We start from the raw sequence: 20,286 nt of genomic DNA, 5'->3' as shown, positions 1-20,286 counted from the left end.
CATGAGGCTAGCGGGAAAGTTCAGTGCATCCTATTGCTTCAGCGAGGATGGTGTGAAGGGGAGTTGAAAGTGGAGAAAATGGAGAGTGACCCTTCCAATGAGGGCAGCAAAGTCATGCCAAGTAACACTCTGGCACACATGGCTGACTTCATGTTGGGCTGCTTTTCCAGAGACAAAGGCATAGATCACATAATGGAGACCAACCAATACTGGATTTTTGCAATCCTCAACCCCCGGTATAAAAATAACATCTCATCTTTCATTCTGGTAGGGAAGAGGAACAATCACATAAATGATTGCCACAAGCACCTGATGCAGAATATGATGGAAATGTTTCGGTCAACCCCCGCTGGTGGCAGAGAGGAGATTTCCTCAAAGAGGCTAACAACTGCCAGCAGGTCCACAACCACCAGGGGAACACTCTCCAAGGTGCGGGACACTTTAATACCCACCACCACCACCCCCACCAAACTACAGCCACTGAGGGGCCTAGTGTCACCAGGAGGTACAAGTATAGGCACATGTTGCGTTAGTACCTGGCCAACCACAGCCCTGTCTTCTCCAATCCCTCTGCGCCTTAAAGATATTGGATGTAGAAGTTGGACCTGTGGCCTTTGGGTGAGTGGAGGCTTCCCCCAGCTGAGGTTTGGGTGAGTTTGGTGAGGGGGTGCAAGTACACCCCGAAGTTAGCCTTTTTGGTGGCATAGAGTGTACACAATGAACCCCAACTGTCACTTACTGAGCCACTCTTCTACTTGTAACTTCATGATAGAACCTGCGTGTCTAGGCTTTCTTTTGAGTTCTACTTAGATTTGTGCACCTGCATTTCAAGTTTATGTCCCATTCTGTTGCTTCAGGCTACAAGCAACAATTTTTTGTGCCCCCTTGGGCCAATTCAGCCCTACCACCCCCAGTAGTCATTCTTTCAGCCCTTTCTTTCAATTGTGACTTTCCCCAGCTGTGTTTACTGTGTCAGCCCCATTCTGTTGCTTCAGCCCAGGTATATGCTAGAAGCCACTGCCAGAAGAAGACACGAAGAGAGCCCGTTCCTAAAGAAGATGGAGTTGGTGCTGGAGAGCTTTCTCACAGCATTAGGTCCGCCCCTAGTGCTGCGAGAGAACTCATTTGCATACCGACGAAAACCGGGATTTCAACAGAACAGCGGGGCAGAGTATACATCTAAAGGTAGGAGAAGAATAGCCTTTCTTAAGGCTATTCCTACATGTTAGGGACAAAAAATTGAGTTTTAATGATGGGATCCCTTTAATAGTGGACACTACTACCCTTTTTTTTCTCTTGTACTTTAATAATTCAAGATTTCGTGAAATGATCCCTGCCTGCTCTAACTCTTCCCAATAAAGCAAAGTTAAAAAAATATAAAAAAAATAAATTGTTTTTGTATTTTTTTCCCAACCTTCCAAGGCCAATAACTTTTTTATTTTTCTATTCACGTAGATGTATGAGGGTTTTTTTTTTTGTGAGATAAATTATACTAAATAATACCCCGCTAGAGAGGGGGTAGTGGGGGATTACCAATATCTCACTATAACTATGAGTTGGCAGAGAGCAAGGACTAGGAATAAGTTCTATGATAAGAAAGATTAGTGCAACCTGGAGGAGAACTGACATATTGATGTTCGTGACCGAACTTGCCAATCGGAAAGCCCAGTGGCGTAACGATCGTGGTTGCAGGGAGTACTGAGCCTGCGCTCAGCTGAAAATTGCCAGGGCCCAGACCATAGTGGTCGGAAGAAGCCTTGTTCCCCAGAAAACTCTGCAAACTCTGCAGGAAGAACCACAACGCATTGCCACCGTGGTTTTTCCCACAGCGCTTTATTGCTGCAGGACATCCCTTGGGGTCTCAAGATGATTCAGGTTCCAAGCAGGTAGAGACCACCAATATGACAAGAATGTCTTAGATTATTCTGTAACAATAATATAATTGACAGAATAGGAACAAGAAAACCTTTGTAGTCTGAAGTCAATGATAGTCTCCGCCTGATATGAATAGAAGCCTTATGTAAGTAGTTTCTGGGCACGAAGGCAAAATTATTCCCAGTTATGATGAAAACTAGTAAACAAAGAGGGAATGGATTTCTCTAGAAGATATTATAATTAATAATCATAAATTGTTTCCTTAACTCCAATAATTATCAGAATAATAATCACTGGCGCTCCATAGGATAGATGAATACAAGACAGTGTCTACTACACCGGAGCCCCGGGCCATGTCCCAGTCACAACTGCAAAGCCAAGAGCAATAGAATTATGAGTTATGAAGGATTGTAGCATATATAGATTTATCAAATCACTTATTTCAGTCTCCAGCCAAGTCCAAATCTTAAAGGCACAGTGCAATATTTCCCCGCACATAGCAGTGTTTTGGCTGGTAAACTCCTGTAAATACGTAACTATGTACGACGTCTAAAAGATTATAAGATATAAACCATTTATCTGCTAGTAGTGACATAGAGGGACGCTACAGATACAAATGTGTATAAGAGTAGAAATAGATGCCTTACGTGCACTGGTGTCCGGACTACAGCCTGTAGTGTTCCATGACACAGCCGTCCTTTGTTGAACCTTCAGTATACTCCGGCTGCCCAAGAAAGAGATAAATTTCTGAATGTCCTGGGCAATCCTGAGACTGTTCCGGAAGTAACAAGACAAATATGAAAAAGCAAAAAGAACCAAAGGATGTTCTTGCTTTAGTCCTATGTGTTACATGTCTTCTCTGACAAGAAGTCAATAACAAAATCCCCCCCAAACTGTGAGACCTGAGAGACCTGGCAGTAAGTGTTCAGTTTCCCTGCAGCGCCACCACAGGAGAAATGAAATACTACACAATGTCCACTGATATCAATAGCTTGGGTGTCTAATTCAGGACAGGACAGTCCTCCAGGACGCTCTTTATAATGTAGTCAATCTTTATTCTGACCAAGATATGAGGAATCTGAAAAGAGGGCCCCCCATCCCTATATTGGCTCAGGATTTTCTAAGGTATAAGAAAATGAGTGAACAATCCCTTTTAGGGAATTTCACTATATGTACAGTATAACGTTTGTCAGTCTGCAGGATTTCAGGAGAACAAACTTGTAGGCTAAATGTTCTTTAATGGCCGAGGACACACGTAGTGTAAACACTGTGATTTCACTCAGTACCTGCAAAGTGGATGGGATTAACCAGAATCCCATCCTCAAATTCCGCTAAGTAACCCATTAGCCGATTGATTACAGGGAAATATCAAAAAATGCACGGCCCATCCAATGTCTAAGTACTGAAGTTGGACATTCACTCCCCTATTCATCTTCATAGCCCAAAACCTGTAAATGCTTAGCTGGTGTATTGGAATCCAATCCACTGCTCATGAAAAGTAGAAAGAAGAAAAATCGGTGAAAATATCAGAGTCCTATAAAGGATAATATAATATAAATTGTACTGACTTATAAAGGCTCCATCATCAAATCAAGTCGATTAACCCTTTCACTGCCAAGGGTCTCTGGAAATTTTGCACCTCCAGTAGCCAGAGCAATTTTCACAGTTTTGAGATGGACAAATCAAAGCTAAATTGCAACATTAAAAAATCATCCAACCCCCCCCATACCTATATATTTTCTTAAAGTAGACACCTGCAGCATTGTCAGAATGCCACTTGTTACTGTCTACGAACAGACACCTTCATGCAATTTTGATTTAAAGTGAATGTTTTATGAAAAAATGCAAATAAATTTATATTAGCTGTTAAAAATGGAAACCAAACAATAAATTATATGCACAAAACCTCCTAAAAATTAGAGTTCAACATGTGCAGAGTTCATACATATCACTATGGCCTGAACCCGCATGCACGAATCTTCAGAAAATCACTAGAACTAGAAGGAACAAAAATCTGCTTTGAAGCTGGAAATGCTAAAAAGTATCATCCTATAAAATGTAGGGATTACACACCATGAAAAGTAAGTGAACCCCTAAACCCTATATATGTTTTGAAAGTAGACAACCTGAAGATTACAAGTGTGTCAATGGGTTATCAATAGCCACATCCACTTTCATGCAACTTTGTTACAAACACAAAACATTTTTTGAAAAAATACACTAAAACACATATTTGCACCTAAAACTCATGTTCAATCTCACATTCATATACAAAATACATTTAAAATAATAGCTTATGGTGTATACAATGTGTATATATACTATATGTACCGCAAACATCAACTACAACAAGAGCTCGGACTCCCAAAAACACGAATACAGAAGACAAGCAGGATTTTGCTGTTATTCACTAATATGTTATAAAGCTATACTGCACCTACCAAACTGTGACTGTGATACCAAAATCTAACTTTTTTGAGATTGCACAGCATACCGTATATAAAAACACAACTTAATGTTTCATATATACAACCACCTTCATGCAACGTTGCGGTAAACAGAGATTGCTAACAAAATCTGCACAAAAATTCAAATTTGACACTAAAGTGCAGCTCAAGAAATCCCTTTCTACAAACAAAATGTACTTTATAAAAAACTGCAAGATATGAGGAGTTCATACATACCACACATGTATATACACCACACTATATATATACTATACATACCACACATGTATATATTTACAGGGGCGGGTGTTAAAGAAACAGCAAAATCGCAGAAATGCGCCATCCCATATTGTACATGCAAATTAAATAGGACTACATAAACTCTAGAAAGCTCAGGTATGGACAGGACAGGGATTGAGTGAAATGTAAACTTTATTCATGACTTTGTATGTGTTGTGTAAGTGTTTGGTCCGACTTTTTTTTTTTTTTTTGGCGCTATGACCTGGACAATGGTAAATGTCTGGGTCACAGCGCCAATAAACTTCCTGGTTATGTTCAGGGGGTATAACAAAAGAATACCCCACTAGTAAAGCTCAGGGGGAAATCACATTATACCTGTATGTGACAATCAGACAGCAAAAGTATAGTATGCGCTCTGATTGACAGGAAGGGGGAAATAGGGACTGAATGCCTTCTCCCCCTTCTGGGGTCACATACAGGTTGTGCACAGGGACAGAGAACATGCTTCTCTGTCTCTGTGTCTGTGTACACATTCCTGTTTCGCTAATGCTTCCCGAGCCAGGAGGGGGGGGGGGGGGACAATTTAAAGTCCTGTATCTCAGGACTAGTTTGGCCTATGAAGATAATTTTTGATTCATTTTAAAGATGAGAATATCAGCTTTAAAATGATTCCAAAATATTCATTATATATCCCTTAGAAATTGTTAGCGAATTCCTGCTAAACATGCTGTCAGGAATTGAAATCTCAATCCCCAATAGTGTTTTCAACAGTGAATCGCTTTGTTACAGTAAGGGTTAACGTTAAGACCTTAGTATTATTTTAAAGATGAAATTCATCTTTAAAATGAATCTAACATTATCTTCATAGCCCAAATGAGACCAGAAATATGGGCATTAGAAGTAAGGACGTAGCAGCTACGTCCTCAGCTAGGCAAGTGACACCCTGGGAGGACGTAGAGCTATGTCCTTGGCAGTGAAAGGGTTAAATCAATTCAGTAACTCGTGGAAAGTATGAATGTTTTTTGTTTGTCACCTCCCCTGGGTCTCGACCTGTAATACTCTGGGGTCTTCCCAAATTGTTTGGTTTTGTTAAAAGAAAAAAAAAAAAAGAATTTGGAATATTTGACTCAAATCCATGTAGTTGCCGACCAATTCCTCCATCTCTATACAGAACCTACATGTCTCTACTGTATATCAAACTGTATTAAATCTCTGCAGATACTTATAGTTTGCAACTAGGATGGTCTGTGATGGTCTAATACTTTTATGACTGTATGGATAGAAGACTTTATCTATGTCCCACCACTTTGGGTATGTCCTGAGGTGGGGACGATACATAGATAATCAGTTTTATATTTTCCTGAACATAATTGACTCTTAAGTTAAATTTACATGTGTGTTTATATGAAAGTGCTCAGCATTTGGAGGCATCATTCATGGTTGAGAACAGTAGACCAAGCCCATTCTGTACATCAAACCCACTGATCACAATCATATACTTTATTATCCAACTGAAAATTATTTATTGAATCTGTACATTTTCAACACTGAGAAAAATACATGTCCATGCCTATATATATATATATATATATATATATATATATATATATATGGGGAATCACTCAGGTAGATAATCGGTAGCAGTGCAGGAAACAGGGACACAGGTACTAGGTTGCGCTTAAGTTCAGTATTTATTCACTTCTTGTCAGAGTCACATACAAACAAAACAAGAACCTTCTCGGCTGAGAACTAACTAAACATAAGAAACTTTTCCCCTGACTACACAGGAGCCTGGCTACCAGACTCCCACCTTGGCAGCAACAACAGGTGGCAAAGTACCTGCTTTGTAGGTTCGGTCTGGACAGGTCAGCTCTGTAAGTGTGGTGCCACACTCCTAGTCCTCACACACAGACTAATATCAGGCCTTGATTACACAGCTGACGTCCCTGGTATGGGCCTTTAACAAATACCCTTTAGTTGCCTGGCTGGAATATACCTGTCTTCCTAGACCACACCCTTAACTCTCTCACAATAGATATATGCACACGCACACAGAGGGGCATCACCAATAATATAAGGTGTAACTTGTTGTGCAACATCTTTCCGTATGACCTCCTACCAAATGCTCTGGCTCCTACCAATTCACCCTCAACTCTGCTGCCCCATTAACCTAACTCTCTGCTCATTTTTCATTGACCTCTCTTCTTTGCTAATCCCTTCACTTGGTACTCATTGATCAGCCAATCAAGTTTTTAACTTTAACTCTGATATGGAAGGCCATCCATAACTGGTTACCTCAATTTACTTCTGACCTAATCTTATGCTCCTTACACTTATATTGTTAGGAGTAGGGCCTTCATAACACTGTTTGGAGGTTGCCGGGCCTCTCCTATCTGTGTTCCCGAGTCCCCTGCTTCTGAGTTGCTGATCTCCTCCTGAGCCGGACCAGGGAATTCATGTGATGTCTTTCTGGAGTGTTTTTTTTCTGCAGCATTGTCTTGCAGCAATTTGCTATGTAAGGCCAGATATAAGATTTTTAGCCCTTGTTTTTGTTTGTCTTTTTTAGTTTGGGTTTCTTTTTGTCTCTCATATGGAATGAAATAACATGAATGAAGGCTGATACTATGTCAATGTACACACAGGCCGATACTTCATGGACATTATTGTGGAATTTGTCACCATTCAGGAATAACAGAAGATAAAAACTCCATTTCTGTTCATGTATTCGCTGTTTTATTCTGGAAAATATTCAACATTTAATACAAACACAGACTAAACCATTTTCTAATATGGGACAAACACCAAGACAATCTGCCCTTTGGGGCTTTTTGGATATAATACATGTAATTTCCCATTGCCGCTCCCAGCCATAGTATTGTATTGGATGGTCAGTGACTGGAGGAATCTCTGACAACCCTTGGTAAGACATGTTGTTCTATCCATCAACCACTTCCTGAATGTAATACAAAATGAGGCCAGAACTTTAGGAAGATTGTTCCCAGAAAAAGCTCATATTGAGGTCCTTCATCTTCTCTTGGTAGATTTTATCAAAGTACTCGCTCTGTGCGACAGTAAAATGATTCTTCCAGTCTCCAGATATTCCTGTAAGGAACAAAATATAGAGAAATACATTATTGTGAATTCCGAGAAAGTTTACAAGAGGTGTAATAGCCGAAGTGTCCATGGCCTCTGATACTATATAACAATTGGCTACTAAAAATTATCCAATAGTGATGGCTTAGATAAACAGAATTACCTTTACGCAGGAAGGAGCCTTTAGATAGGTCTATTACATAAGATGGAACGTTACTCCAATTTGACATTGGGTTTTCCTTCATGGATTGGAAGGTTGAATGTTTAACAACTGTGTCAATCTGGGCATCATCCAACTCCTGACCCAAAAATTTACAGATTCTTACCACACTGCCACGGTGATCCTGAGAAAAATTTGATTTATTTAGATCATCAGTCAGATACAACTTGCCACCTTATTGAGATCTTATATTTAAGTAACTGTAATACTAACCAGCGAACCCACTTCTGAATGGTGGATGTATGAGCAGAAGGTCATCAGTGTTAGAGCCTACATCCTTATGTTGTATCTTGGTAAACATTAGGCAAGTGAATGGGGCATATGGAATAAACTATATACAACTGCTGATATATATACTCCTATCTTGGTACACATGGGTGTGTTATGGGTGTAGGCAATATTGGCATTATCTATATATAGTGAAATCTAAGTTTCTAAGGCACCCCTACACTATACAAGTAGGGTTGAGCCGATCTTCAGATTTCAGGATTGTTTTTAAAATTCGATTTCTGATCATTTTCCATCCGAACCCGATCCCGATTCCAATTACGATCCGAATGCAAGTCAATGAGATTTTTTAATGATCGAAAATCGGATTTTAAAAATCCTATTCACTACACAGCGTGGAGTCCAAAAATTGAAGGCTTCAATTTTTGGACTGCACGCTGTGTGGTGATTAAAAAATCCGCCGGCTACTTAGTCCCCCCTGCTGTCCGGTTACCTGCACAGAACTGCTGCCGCCTCCTCTCCCGGTGTGTACGCCACTCTCTGGTGCTCTGGGCCATTGTTCTCTGTCCATTTCTCTCCTCTCTCATTCACATGCCAGCAGATCGCTGCACTCACCCCCGCCTCCCTAGTGAATCACTCACGTCTCCCCTCCCTGTACCCACTCACACTCTCCTAAGCCACAACAAGCCCCACCTACTCCCAGTATCAGTAACACTAGCCTAGGGATGCGGGGGTGCGCATGGCATTCTGCAGGCATGTGAATGAGAGGGGAGAGGACAGAGAACAACGGCCTGGAGCTCCGGGGAGTGGCAACGGTTCTGTGTAGGAAAGTTACAGTTAATTTGAGTTAAGTTGCAGGTAAGGGTTGAGCGATCAGGATTGGAATTCCGTTCACAATTTTTTAAAAAAATATGAGGTATAAATGATTGGCAGACACACATATAGGATGTTCACACTGGTGGACAACACACAGAGGTGAAGTCTCTGAGACTGCTTGGATTGACATGGTTACTTTACATTAGGACTGAGTTGACAGCACATGTGCGGGATTTCAATCTCGCTGAAGAGAGTCGCTGCTGCTGATACCGCAAAGAGGAAGCTGACCTCAAATGATCAACATAGAAGGGGCATGCTGGAAAGGTCTAGGAGCCGGAATGAAGGCCTGGGAGAGTATGAGGCTGCTGTGCTCCATGAGCTTAATTAGAATAAGAATTAGAAGAATGCACACCAATAGAGGTTTGCTTGACTGAGACTCTGTCTTCCTAATTATATCATGAAAGATAGACTTGCACATTCTCAGTGAACGCCTTCTATTGGTGTGCATTCTTGAAGCACTGGATTCCTAAATACATCATTGAAGTTAGATTTGCATATTCTTTCTGGGTTGTTCTAGTTAAAGTAAGGTTACTATGAATGTTTTTTTACAACTCTTCTGGGCCTCCACATGTCGTGGCTAAAACTTAAGTTTATCTGATACAAATCTGCATTTGTTCAGTTTGGTTAAGAACCAAAAAATTAGGAATATTTGATTCGAAACTTATTCAGAACCAAGTGGTTCATCTCTAGTCAGTGGCACTTAGCTGTTGGTACAGCCATTTCTTGGTCAGAATGCAGTACATAGAGACCCAGCCCGCTCTCCATGCCGCCCTGTACTGCAGTATTATTACCTGGAGAAGCTCCTCGTAGGTGATAAAGAAGAATCTTTCGTCATCTTTCATTTGCATCCAGCCTTTTACATGGTCAAACCAAGACCCGTACAGAGCTGAAAGACAAAGGGAATAAAGTAACAAAGTAGTTATTATTGTATAAACTACATATATTATAGTATTGTACAAGAATACCCAAAGTGTCAACATAAGGACTCTAAAAAGACACCAGGTAAGGACCAAGTAAGTGTCCAAAACATTGACCCAACAAAAGGGATGAACGATTGTCGCATCCCCAATGATTGCTGCTTTTAAAGGAATGTCCAGGTAATATTAATTGACTTACTTGGTTCTTGAGATGCATTTGATGGACTATTTTGGCTATTTTTGGCTATGGCAAGACCCCAAGGTCATGTGATCCAAGGCAGTATTCGGCTCTTCCACAATCTCACAGGTAATGGTACTTGAGCTATGGGGACTGGCTCACTAGAGTAAAGCTAACACCCATAAAACAGGTAATTAATCATTTATAAAATAAGGGGAGAAGTGGGTGAAACGACTAAAGGGCAGAATGGCCCAGGGACTCAAACGCTGCTTCCGACCCTGGGGTTTTGATGGCGCTAGGGCCTTTGGGTCCATCAGAAGCTTCCCCTGGACTAGGGAAATTAATTAATATTCCTCAGACAACCCCTTTGGAGCCAACCATGAGCAAGGAACATCCATTCCCAAATGTTGCCTATAAAGATGGCCAATTCTGGAATTTCATCCACAGGATAGGGCATCAGTATGTGATCTGTGGGGGTCCCACACCTGCACAGGTAAGCTATTCCAGAAGCCTCCAGGTGGCAGAAGCTGGTGCAGTGAATAATGAGTGAGAGCAGGTTGCTTTTTTTCAAGTAATAGGAATGGTGCTGCAATTCCGTAAAACCGCTGCTATAAAGTAGACAGGGTTGGTACTCTGCTTCTATTACTTGGGTAGGAGTAGCCTGCATGGACCCCCCTGTCTACTACATCAGATTTCAGTGCCCAGGGGCTGGAAGAACGGCTGATCTGTGCAGGGTCCGGGTGTAACTTTGAGATAATTGACTAACTTTTGTGTGGCATGGCAAAGAGAAGTTAAATTCTTCCAGTGCAATAATTTATGTGTATTCTATGGCCGACTAAATTAATGGGATTTAACAGACAGAATAAAGGTAATAATTAAATATAGATAGAGAACAGTTCCCTCCTCCAAATAATAGAGCGGGGGCAGGGAAGTTGATTATAACTATAAACTGAAAAGTGAGGAATCAGCAGTTTGTACTACAGTAGCTAATGTGAAAACTAATAGCTTGCAATGTTACATTTGAACAGTCACATAAAATATTCTTAAAAAAAAACAACAACAAAAAAAAAAACAACAGTATTGTTCCTTATGGTATATTCAGGTACAGAAATATCTCACCCTTCCCCTGTATAAAGTCCTCTAAGAAATTCTGAAAATTTTCAGTAGGTGTGTAGATTTTGACAATCTTGGTAAAGTGGAACAAGGATACAATGACATCTCTTGGGTTTCGCATTATGTAGATAATCTGGGGAAAAAAAACAGTAAGCGAAAAGATAAAATTCTAACACTTAACATCTTGTTTTAATCTTCATATGTATATTAATTGTCATAATTTACATTTAGATCATAGATTGTATGGAAAAATAACTCATGTAGTCAAAAGGGAAAGGTCTTTTCTCCTTTAGTAAATACATATTCCCCCCCTAAAGTAACAATTCTGGAGAATACTTTCTTATGCACTGAGCTCCTGTTCGCTTATGCCTGGTTCACATCTGTGTTTGGTAATCTATTCGAGAAGTCCGCATGGGGACCCCCTGAACGGACTACTGAATGCATTGGCAAGCAGTGAACAGTGAAAGCACATGGACTCCATAGACTATAATGGGGTCTGTGTGCTTTCCGCGCATTCCCCACACGAGTCGAGCGAACAAGAAAGTAGATCATGAAGTACATTTCTGTCTGCATGTTCCATGAGGACACCATACGGAGTGCGCGCCAACCCCATTATAGTCTATAAGGCGCGTGTGCTCTCATAAGCTCACCGCTTGCCAATGTGTACGGTATTCCGTTCGGGGGGTCCTAGGAACTTATACCTAGGAGATATTAACATTTCTCTTCTCGATAGCATGTGTCCTGGGGCTGCTCCTAATTTTCAGATATACTCCTAATAATTTAAGCTTGTCTTTAAGGTTCCTAGGAGCCCTAAGAGTATTCTACACTATGTTTTATAGATTGGTTCCTAGGAGGCCTAAGAGTATTCTACACTATGTTTTATAGATAGGTTCCTAGGAATCCTGAGAGTATTCTACACTATGTTTTATAGATAGGTTCCTAGGAGTCCTAAGAGTATTCTACACTGTTTTATATATAGGTTCCTAGGAGCCCTAAGAGTATTCTACACTATGTATTATAGATAGGTTCCTAGGAGCCCTAAGAGTATTCTACACTATGTTTTATAGGTAGGTTCCTAGGAGTCCTAAGAGTATTCTACACTATGTATTATAGATAGGTTCCTAGGAGCCCTAAGAGTATTCTACACTATGTTTTATAGATAGGTTCCTAGGAGCCCTAAGAGTATTCTACACTATGTTTTATAGATAGGTTCCTAGTAGTCCTGAGAGTATTCTACGCTATGTTTTATAGATAGGTTCCTAGGAGCCCTAAGAGTATTCTACACTATGTTTTATAGATAGGTTCCTAGTAGTCCTGAGAGTATTCTACGCTATGTTTTATAGATAGGTTCCTAGGAGCCCTAAGAGTATTCTACACTATGTTTTATAGATAGGTTCCTAGTAGTCCTGAGAGTATTCTACACTATGTATTATAGATAGGTTCCTAGGAGCCTTAAGAGTATTCTACACTATGTTTTATATATAGGTTCCTAGGAGCCCTAAGAGTATTCTACACTATGTTTTATAGATAGGTTCCTAGGAGCCCTAAGAGTATTCTACACTATGTTTTATAGATAGGTTCCTAGTAGTCCTAAGAGTATTCTACGCTATGTTTTATAGATAGGTTCTTAGTAGTCCTGAGAGTATTCTACGCTATATTTTAAGCTAATTTAAGCTGTCATTCTTAACAAATGTGTTTGACTCAAAACAAATCTTGAGACCAAATCTGAAACTAAAACAACTTTTAGATGTTTGCCCATCTATAAAGCTGAGCGCACACTTGTTAAACTAAACATTTGATGACTACACTGTTGGAGACAGGCTTGATTTGTATTTTGTAAAGTGTCGAGTCTATTACTGAATTACTTCTCTTATAAGCAAGAATGAGTCCTATTCTGAAGATACCTCTAGAAAAACAAAAAAACAAAAACTGACATTGGCATGGGAGAAGGGGAGGAGGCACAGCCAGTGATGATATTGAGAACAACGTCCATGTGCTAGGTGTGGATGGGTCCTGCCTGCAAGGAAGATCATAGGGAGTAGAACAGCAGTCTTCACTTTCCCGACCACTGCCAAAGTCTATTTTTCCAAATATGAGGTCTTTTCATATGAGTACACAGAGTTGTTCCTTCATGGCCACGGTTAATGTCTGCTTGCGGATCTTGCACAATTCCAATGCCATGATTTATTTGTTGATTTAAAAATACATTCACACATGGAAATTAACCACACCAGCAGCAGCGGAAACATGTCTGCCGCCACCACTGCCACCAACTCCACTCCATAAGCTTTCACTCTTCTACTGAGTCTGATCCAGGCTTGCTTTTTAGATTTTGGGGTTGAGCATTGGGTGGATTTACTATCACTACTGTCACCACCCTCTTCATGTCTTGTCACCCTCAACCTGACTCTGACTACTTTCGGTCACGCAATTCTTGCACACCCTTTTAATTTTCACCTCCAGATTAACAGCTAGCCCCCCTACCAGAATGATTGCCAATAGTATTACCATACCTCCTGCTCTACTTGCAAAAAAATGCTGACTGTTCTCATCCAGCTCATCAAAGGAGAAAAAAAACAACAACCCATATTAAATGGAGATTTTTCAGTCCAGCAGGTGTCACACTGTTTATTGGGTAAACAAAAATCCCTTAAGAATTATATTTTTCCGATTAGCACAAGTGGAATCAGTGTTTTGCCATCAAATGAAAAAACAAAACCAAAACTTTTGTCCAAAATAACCCTTAGGGTAAGTTCAGATGGAGTTTTTTTGGACCGGAACCTGAAGCGAAGGCTATAGGGAGATAGGGTCAGTTTCACAAATAGTTCATCTCTTTCCCTGCTCTCTCTACTAGGGGTCAGACCTTCAGACACATATAGGGTTAATTTGGCCCTTTTTTATGGTCCATTGGGACTAGTTTTAATAATATCTAATAAAAGTCAAGTTTTATACATTTTTTTGATTACCCTGTGAGAATTGTATGATTCTCTTCTGTGAACTGAGTTTATATTGGGTATCATGTATTTGTTTTTCCAGTGAAGCCTCGTGTTCCTACCCACATTGTCTTATATACTGTATGCGACATCAACACGGTAAGGTGTCCACTGGAGGGGAGGATGTCAGGAAATCACAGACATGGGTCTATTCTGTATTTTCGCTGTGCAATGACTATTTTAGTTAATCTGAGTCAAAATAAATTATTTGGTTTTCTTAAAAATTTAACAATTTGGAATATTCGGGACAATTGATTTCCCAATGTCTAGTTGCAAGGCTGTCTACATTACAGGTTCAGTACAAATGAAAGGAAATAATGTTGATCTTAGTCGTCTATCACACTTCCACCTCTTATAGGTGTCAGTAGAATATTTCTTAGCACAAGCTCCAGGGATCTGTTCTCACTAAGCAGAGGGTTGTGTTTTACTTACTTTTGCTTTAGACTTGAAATAAGATTTAGCAAAAATGTGATGCGGTAGGTGAGAAGATAATATTCTTGGAGGGTCCAGTTTCTTCACACGTTCTTTAAAACTCGCTGTTTCATACCATGGTGATCTAGAGAAGATAGGCGTGGCGTTGGTTTTTGTTACATCTCCCTTGTGTTTAATTAAATTCAGGATTTCAATCATCCAGTTAGTACCTAGAAGTAGTAAGAGATTACATCAAGACATTGTATACATGCAGGAATTTTCCTTCAAGATTTACAGAGTCCCTGGAAAACTATTCCCATAAACACGTTGTTACGGTTCTGTATATATATATATATATATATATATATATATATATATATAAATATTTTTTTTTAAACTACAGAACCTCTTAGCTGCAAGACACTGCAGCGAGGTCCACAGGCCCAATGGAGGGCGGCTGTATGTGTGAACTCAATGTGAACTACTGCAAAACACTGCAGCGCGGTACTTAATGTGAACAGCTGCAAAGACACTGCAGCCTGAACTCAATGTGAACAGTGAGTACTGTGCGGCACTCCATGTGAACAAGGTGCAACTAAAACCCTGCCAGTTTAGCTCACTGGCCAGGTGACCAGTACAAGTGAAACACACACAGCTGCCAAGGGTTAACACTCACCCCAGGCCAGCTAACACACACACTTACCCCTGCGACAGCTAGGGGCCACCACAGAAGTTTAGAACATTCTGCTGCACACAGCTTGCACACAGGACCTGCAATCCGGACTGATGAGGAATAGAGGATTGTAAAGCCTCAACGTCAATAGAGGCAATTTTCATCCAGATGGGATATATTTTAATATATTTATTAAATCTTCAGTTTTATTGATTGTCATTTGGATTTACATTAAACTAAATTACTGACAATCAATAGATGTTACAGAATAATGCAACACGATGATCTTAGGCCACAAGACCAAACGTGCCACGAGCCATAAACTAATATGTTCTACTTACCTGATTTGGGATAGGTTACATTGTAAATGTCATCATCAAATACTTCAAATTCATTTTCGGCATGGCTGACAGACTCTTCTGTATAGATCCCTTTGGCAAACCTGACTCCTTTGTAATCAAAATGGTCGAAAGACATTTTATCTGAAATAGAACAAATTCCAGTTGAACATCATCAAGAAATGTCCTCAGTAGATCTTATCTTAGTTTTTTTTAATTCTTTTACCACTTTTCCGTTGTATTCATGACCACAGCCTCACGACAGGTAGACAGGTATGTTGTGTTTGGATGTATGCTACCAAATGCTTAGTGTTACATGAGATTTCCATATTTGGCTTATTAATGCAACTTATTCTGAGGGATATACCCTCAACATGGAGGAACCGATTTTGCGCTCCTTTCGGTGGGATGAAATGCTGGTACGCTGATGTAACAACAACATGATTTATTTAAGTTAACGCGTTTTGGGGTCCTTTGGTACTCCACAGACACAACCCCTTCATCAGATCTTTAGTAGAGATGAGCGAACAGTAAAATGTTCGAGGTTCGAAATTCGTTTCGAGTAGCCCCTCAATATTCGAGTACTGGAATCGAATATCGAACCCTATTATAGTTTATGGGGGAAAAATGCTCGTTTCAGGGGTAGGCTACGTTTGATCAAATTATACTTACCAAGTCCACGAGTGAGGGTCGGGCTGGATCTTCCGAGAAGTCTTCTCCTTGCAGCGTCCCCGCAGCATTTTCCGGCTCTGAATTCACTCTGCCAGGCATCGGTCCTGGGCAGAGCCAACTACACATGCCAGCACTACAAGTGGACATGCGCAATCGGCTCTGCCCAGGCCCGATGCCTGGCAGAGTGAATGAAGAGCCGGAAGACGCCGCGGGGAAGCTGCACGGAGAAGACTTCTAAAGGTAGGAGAAGAACCAGCGTTGATTGGCCGACTGTATAGCATTCGGCCAATCAATGCTGGTTCTGCATCAAACTTTTACATTCGAGTAGCGAGTGGTACTCGATCAAGTATGAGTATTTCGAATACCGTAGTATTCGATCGAATACCTACTCGATCGAATACTACTCGCTCATCTCTAATCTTTAGTATTCCGCGTTCAGAAGCGTATACCCTTCTGGTATACACTTCTGAACACTGGTATACACTTCTAAACACCGAATACTAAAGATCTGATGAAGGGGTGGCGCCTGTGGAGTACCAAAGGACCCGTAACGTGTTATCTTAAATAAATCACGTTGTTGTTACATCAGCGTACCAGCATTTTATGCCATCGAAAGGAGCCGCAACCGGTCCCTCCATTTTGAGGGTATATCCATCAGAATAAGTTGCATTTGTACCGTTGAATCCAAGAGTTGTAAGCCGAAGACGTTGCCCTACAAATTCAGTGACTAATACCTGATTACGTATCATAAAGGCGTAAGACAAGGTAACTACGAGGTCCCATATGCCTAATTAGCGCGGACACACTTGGTTCATTATATTTGTTTTTGTTCATATTACTATTTTAAGGTTGTGTACAGGGGTGTAGCTACCAGGGTAGCTATGGTAGCGGCTGCCACAGGGCTCAGGACATTAGGGGGCACGGCGACAGCCGCTACTGCTGCGTTGTTTTTTTGTTTTGTTTTTTTTAATAGTTATTTTCATGTCCCAATGTTAATAAAATCTGTGTAACAACTATGATATCAAAATGCTCACTATACCTGATATGTTCTGTAAAGGGTGTAGTTTCCAAAACGGGGTCACTTTTTGGGGGGTTTCCATTGTAATAATACTGCGGTACAGGGTGGCATGAAGAGTGTGTTGTGTCTCTATGTACTGCATTCTGATCAAGAAACTGGTTTATATGGTTATCCCCTAAATATATGGCTGTACCAGCAGCTAAATGCCACTGACTAAAGATAGTCAAACTCTAGCAAACATTATATATACCATAGATCTACATGAATCTTTTTTTTTTTTTTTTTTAGGATCTCCGTGGCGGTTTGGTAAGAAGAGGTGTCTGGGTCTGTCCTGATACTGAGAACAGTACACTGCTGTTGGTTTCCATTGTATTAGCTCTGCAAATGAGACATGGCACCTGAGAACTATTCCAGCAAAATCTGGCCAAATAGTGCTTGTATTACTGAAAACTTTGGGGGATAAAGTGACATTCTAGTAATTTTTCATTTATACATTCCAATGTTAATAAAATCTGTGAAACAGCTGTAGGGTCAAAATGCTAACTATAACCCTTGATAAATTCTGTGTATGCTGAGAACCAGAGGTTCGTGTTGGGACAAAGTTCTGTGCTCCCTGGTAGGTTTTAATGATGATATAGAGACCAGATTTCCAAATGTTCCAATGCTATTGTTTTGCAATAAATCTGTTCAACATTTGGAAATCCGGTCTCCATATCATCATTAAGACCTACCAGGGAGCGCAAAACTTCATCCCAACACGAACCTCTGGTTCTCAGCATATACATATTCTTTCTCCGTGTATCCGGTGTACTGTTGGTTCTGCTGCCATTCCCACCTGGATTGACAATCAATAAGCCTATATTAGGGTTGTGACATCTCACAACCTGACCAGGTGAGAGGCCAACTGGTCTGTTTTTCTAGCTTTAATATCTTTCTGAAGAGTGTCACATTTCTACTACGCTTAGAGCACTCGGTGACTCCTTTTGTGTTCCACGATAAATTCTGTGAGGGGTATAGTTTCCAAAATGTGGTCACTTTTGGTAGATTCCATTGTATTGGTACTCTAAGGGCTCTGCAAATGAGACATGGCACCCAAAAACTATTCCTGCAAAATCTGCATTTCAAACACCCAGTGTCACTCCTGACCTCTCGTGTGCTTCCCTTTTTACATCTATATATGGGGTATTTCTGTGCTCGGGAGACATGTTATAACAAAATGTAAGATTCATTTTCTTTAACCCTTTGTGAATGTGTTAATTTTAGCGCTAAATGAATGTATTATAAAAAAATAAATAATAAAGTAATGTCTAAATTTCACCTCCATACTGTTTTAATTCCCATGAAATTTCTGTTGGGCTTTCATTACGTAGTAAGGATGGTTCTGGTCCTATAGTTTTGTACTGAGGGTTCTGGTGTTGTAGTTATGTTAGGAGGTTAATATTGAGGTTCTATTTTTTTTTAACTATTCTTAAAGCTTAGTGCCTGCTTAGGTACTGTACAATGCAATAGTCACCCACATATATTATATATATATAACCTGTCATAAGAAAAACAAATGTTCTAGATATAGAATATAAAACAAAGTGTACAAATCAGCTGAACTAATAGGAATGTCAGTCTTAGTGAATCTATAGTTATTGTCATAAATAGAAGAAGGGAAGGGTTTGGCTTCTAAACTCACAAATATAGCTAATAAAAGGCATATAGTTAGATTTTGGGCTGAGAAACCATAAGCAAATGGACCTGAGGTCAGATATATGGCAGACACTTATATATGGTTACATGGTAATGTGGTGCTACACTGTAGGTATATCAGTATAAGGAAAATGTTTGTTCTCGTAGAGTGTTAGCCATTGGGTAGGAAATATAAAAAAAACAAAAAACTTGATAGTCTTCAGTAGTTGATACCTTTTTAATGGCTAACTAATAATGATGACAGATTACAACGTTTCGGAACTCTCGACTCCTTTCTCAAGTAAATATAAAACCATTAAATTTACGATCCTGCTTCAAACACTGGAGAAGGGGCTAAATCTGTCACATGGTTTTATGTCATCTTACAGAAATCACTGACCTGAGACCCTGAGAACTGATAAGAACTACCTGGAATGTTTACATTGTTTGTACCAATTACTAACAAGCCTCTACCCCCCTTCCTCCTGGAATTCTATCCCTATGTGCCCTTTTGTACATAAATATGCATCCTTCAGAAATGGTTTTAAATTTATCTGAGAAGAGAGCCGAGAGGTTCCCAAAAACATTGTAATCTGTCATCATTATTAGTTAGCCATTAAAAAGGTATCAACTACTGAAGACTATCAAGTTTCTTGTTTTTTTGGTATATCAGTATATAAGATCCTGCACAATGACTACATAGAGTAACTATAGGGAATTACTAGTAGATAAGATGCCACAGTGAGGAATGACGACATGTTATATAGGTTTCTTGTTTACATATTATAACTTTTAAATACGATATTCAAATCATTCCTATAAAATAATCAGTATCCGCCTGTTACATCACAGTATAAGTGTACAATGTTATACCACATTACATAGAGAGAAAAGTAACCAAACACCTTCCAGTCCAGACTCACCTCCTGATCCCAGATACTAGAAATGCCGCTCACTTACTGTAATAGGTTTCTCTTATCCTTCAGTCTTGAGACCTTAGGCTCATTATGTGATACAACTCTGTTACTCTTATAATTAATAGATTACACAGTAGTTAAACCCCACCCTATTCTCTAACTATTGGCTGTATCATTTGGCTGAGAGATAGAGATGAAACAGTTTTTCAAAAATTCAGCCTAAGGTCCTATTGTAGCATAAAAGAGCGCACTCCCTTTACTCTGTCGTCTGCTGATTCCACACAGAACCTCTTCTATTAAATAAAAGTAGCGCCCCCCTGACCGAGGGGAGGGGGTGTCAGCAGTAAGCTTGTGTTGACGGCACGTATTATTTTGGTTATAGGCATAAGTTGGAGCTACTTTT

General features: G+C 40.0%; 1 protein-coding gene across 1 annotated transcript; it reads right to left on the bottom strand.

Moving 5' to 3' along the window:
- Positions 1 to 7,432: 7,432 nt before the first annotated feature.
- Positions 7,433 to 15,741, bottom strand: LOC142209846 (sulfotransferase 2B1-like). Its single transcript, XM_075278889.1, has 6 exons — positions 15,606 to 15,741; positions 14,613 to 14,821; positions 11,194 to 11,320; positions 9,771 to 9,865; positions 7,819 to 7,999; positions 7,433 to 7,664 (listed from the first exon to the last, which is right to left on the bottom strand). Exons 1-6 carry the CDS (start codon positions 15,739 to 15,741, stop codon positions 7,546 to 7,548), a joined length of 867 nt encoding a protein of 288 aa, XP_075134990.1. The 3' UTR covers positions 7,433 to 7,545.
- Positions 15,742 to 20,286: the final 4,545 nt, after the last annotated feature.

This window comes from Leptodactylus fuscus, chromosome 6, assembly GCF_031893055.1.
Source record: "Leptodactylus fuscus isolate aLepFus1 chromosome 6, aLepFus1.hap2, whole genome shotgun sequence".
In the NCBI taxonomy this organism is placed as follows: domain Eukaryota; kingdom Metazoa; phylum Chordata; class Amphibia; order Anura; family Leptodactylidae; genus Leptodactylus; species Leptodactylus fuscus.
This window is presented reverse-complemented; position numbering and strand designations above follow the sequence as displayed.

Excerpts from the sequence above, each read along its gene's own strand:
- LOC142209846 (XM_075278889.1), bottom strand. The coding sequence starts at position 15,741 with ATGTCTTTCGACCATTTTGATTACAAAGGAGTCAGGTTTGCCAAAGGG. Across the intron at positions 11,321-14,612 it reads ATTTCAAGTCTAAAGCAAAA|ATTATCTACATAATGCGAAA; the intron begins GTAAGTAAAACA and ends TTTTTTCCCCAG. Across the intron at positions 7,665-7,818 it reads AGGCTCCTTCCTGCGTAAAG|GAATATCTGGAGACTGGAAG; the intron begins GTAATTCTGTTT and ends TGTTCCTTACAG.